We start from the raw sequence: 3,214 nt of genomic DNA, 5'->3' as shown, positions 1-3,214 counted from the left end.
CTTCAAATTGCGTCACATTTTTCATTCCCTCCTTTTTACTTTTTTTCTGCATATTATTAACAACGTCGGGAAAAAGTGGTAAACATGAAGGCCTCATCTTTTTCTTCTTCTCATTCTTCGTCGGCTTCTTCTTCTTCTTCTCTTCCTTCTTCTTCGTTAGAGGTTTGATAAAGGGACCTGTAACTGCTGAGGTCTTGTCCCGAAAGCGAAGAGAGAAGGAAGACAGAAAGCCAGCCGTTCCGAGAACTTTTTTCAGAGGTTTGAGAGAGGGACCTTGAGGTCTTATTGTTCCGAAATCGAAGAGAGAAGGAAGACAGGATGGGAGAAAGCCAGCCATTCAGGGAACGAACCTTGGCTGTTTGGAATAAAATCCAATCCGGGCGGAAATCTAAACCGTGACTTGGCGCTTCCAAGGCAGACACGCTACCCTCTAAGCTATCAAGGCTGTCTTCTCAGTATCTTTGAATTTTTGGTAGAACAGCGAGTCGTTACCAGGTTCCGAGAAAGCAAAAGGAGGTTTGGAATTTTCAGAACTGTCCTTCAGAAATGTCGGAAATTTTCAAGAGAAAAACGGGTTCGATTTTTCAGAATCATTAGTAGATTTCAAGAGGGGAAAAAAGTTTTCAAAATTTCTCATAAGTCTTTCTGTATTTTCATAAGTCTATTTCAAGGAAGAAAAGCAGGGGTTCAAAGTTGCAGAGTCAAAACATGCGACCGGGCGGAATTCGGAACACTTCGCGGTCCACTTTGGTATCGGTCTGCACCGTACTTCTCAAACGCATCCAAAGAATTGTAACCGTTGGCCCGTTTGGTTCCAGCGGTGCCAACAACTTCAACAAAATAGTTCAAAATCTCAACCGGTTTCAACTCAAACGCTGCCGTCTCCAGAACGTCCCCCAACAGAGTGACCACCACGTTGGTCAAATTCCGTGACGTCACATCCTCCTTAATGAAATCCTCCAGTTCCAGGTTCGTGGGAACTCGGGTGAGTTCGATATTGAGCAGCTGCGACTGCGCCAGGTACTTCTTCTCAGCGACAGTCTCGATCATGCGCAGAACGAAGTCGTCCACTTGAAACGACAAGGATTGCTCTTCCAAATTTCCCTTTGGTAAAGAAATAGCAAAGGTTGAGTGCGAAGGGCATCCACTCGTAAAATTTGTAGCCAAAACCAAATGTCAGCCCACAGCAATCACCCTAGTTAGGGCTGATTGAGAGCCTGTCGGAAAACGCCGACCCCGTCTGTACACGGGAAAAGGCGAAGAAAAAGAAGAAGAATCTCCATTCTTAACGTAAAACGTTAAAAAGCTGGATTTTTTTCCTTTTTACTGATGAAAACTTGGCGGGTTTGCTCTTCCCTCAGTCGCGCGATTATTGAGACGACTGTCTTTTCGAAGTGGCGTTTCCAGCCGTTTAGCCATTCCCGAAGGTTGCGATGGAGCCTTTCGGAGTCTCTTCGCTTGACGGATCCCACTTCAGAGACGAAGGATAGGAGGATACCACTCCCGTCTTGCAAGCCTAAGGAGAGCAACTTGGCGGGTTTGTGTGTGGGTGTACCGCTGAATTCAGTGAGGTAATATTTGTGTTTGTCCAAGCGAAGACCTTTACCTCTAATTTACCCGACTGTGTGTAGGAGTAAACGTTTTAGCATTATGTAAAATTCAGAATTATTTAAAGGAGTAGGAGGAGGAGGAGGAGGAGTAGAAGACGAAAAAGAAGAAGAAAAAGAAGGGCAAAAATATGGAAAAAGTAGATATGTAAAATCAGAATTATGTACCGCTTAAAAGAAAAAGAAAAGATGACCTTTGATAAGGAAAAAGAGCACTTTGCCAACGGGAGAGAGAGAGAGAGAGAGAAAGCTAGAAAGAGAAAAGATAAAGAATATGAAAGTACGAGAGAGAGAGGGAGAGAGAGAGAGAGAGAGAGAGAGAGAGAGAGAGAAAGCTAGAAAGAGAAAAGATAAAGAACATGAAAGACGCAACTGAAGAGAAGATAGAAAAGATAAAAAAAAGGAAAGAAAAAGAGTAACCTCTTTCTTGCCTCGAAAGAGGGACATACTACGGGATAGGAAAAAAGACATGCTACCATACAGAACACGAGAATCTAATGCAGCAGTTGTTTAATTGCTATGAAATGAAAACTATCTTTGATGGTGAAGCACTCTTTTCTTCTTCTTCTTCTTCTTCTTCTTCTTCTTCTTCTTTCAACATTCACAATCCGCGGCCAAAGTCTGAATTTTCCAGATAAATGAGAATAAATACTCCCCCCACCCAGGGTGGTTCGCTCAAAATCCTTCAAGTCATACTCCCTCCCCAAGTCCCCACCCGGGGTAGTTCGCTCAAAATCCTTCAAGTCCGAATTTCGACCGAAAGAATTTGTCCGGACAAAATGGGAAATTGGAAATAAATACTCCCACCCGGGGAGGGTAATTCCCGACTCTTTCACCAAAGTCCGAGAATTTCGACCGAAATTGCATGCCATAAATTACCTTAATGTGAACTTTTACAGAGAACATCCCCCCGAGTGGAGAAAAACGTAAAATCAATGCCCGATGCTTCGTGTACTCGTATGTAGCTGACAATGTTTTCACCATTGAACGATTTTATGCAAAAAGCTACATAAATGCAACGTTTTCATCATTGAACGATTTTATGCAAAAAGCTACATAAATGCAACGTTTTCGTCATTGAACTATTTTATGCAAAAAGTCCCAGTATTTTGCAAATCACCGAATTCGGAACGACTCCCAACGTTTTGTTTCTGGTGACGAACTTTCGTTTCTTTCCATCTTGTTTCTCGGATTTGAGGCTTTCCGGTTTTCCAGCGTTGTTTTTCAAAGCATTCACAGCGGCCATCATACTTTTCTTATCCTTGGTTTTGTTGGTACCTTTCATGCCATTGGTTCCTCGTAATACGTTCATCATCCTTTCGTTTCTGTCAGTTATCTCTTGGAGCTGTTTATTTTGGTGGGACAAGAATACTTCCAGCTTTACTTGGTACTTTAAATCTGGATGGATCAAATCGTTTGCACTAGAATTCTTTGGGAATTCTTCGTCATTTTTAAAAGCATCTGGCGATACCTCTTCTAAATCCTGTTCCGAAAGGGGTCTAATAGGATCAATTGCTTCGTCCCAGTAGGTCGTGTGTAATATTTTGAACAGTTCTGAACTCGATGTAAACACAATATCTCCATGGCAACCGAGAAAGCTCATATGA

General features: G+C 42.4%; 1 protein-coding gene across 1 annotated transcript; it reads right to left on the bottom strand.

Moving 5' to 3' along the window:
* Positions 1 to 633: 633 nt before the first annotated feature.
* Positions 634 to 1,508, bottom strand: LOC103506662. Its single transcript, XM_026821664.1, has 2 exons — positions 1,357 to 1,508; positions 634 to 1,096 (listed from the first exon to the last, which is right to left on the bottom strand). The coding sequence occupies exon 2, from the start codon at positions 1,048 to 1,050 to the stop codon at positions 688 to 690; it is 363 nt and encodes a 120-aa protein (XP_026677465.1). The 5' UTR covers positions 1,051 to 1,096; positions 1,357 to 1,508; the 3' UTR covers positions 634 to 687.
* Positions 1,509 to 3,214: the final 1,706 nt, after the last annotated feature.

This window comes from Diaphorina citri, unplaced genomic scaffold, assembly GCF_000475195.1.
Source record: "Diaphorina citri unplaced genomic scaffold, Diaci psyllid genome assembly version 1.1 scaffold253, whole genome shotgun sequence".
In the NCBI taxonomy this organism is placed as follows: Eukaryota; Metazoa; Arthropoda; class Insecta; order Hemiptera; family Psyllidae; genus Diaphorina; species Diaphorina citri.
This window is presented reverse-complemented; position numbering and strand designations above follow the sequence as displayed.

What these genes read in the sequence shown, in the direction of transcription:
- LOC103506662 (XM_026821664.1), bottom strand. Translation starts at nt 1,050, where the DNA reads ATGATCGAGACTGTCGCTGAGAAGAAGTACCTGGCGCAGTCGCAGCTG.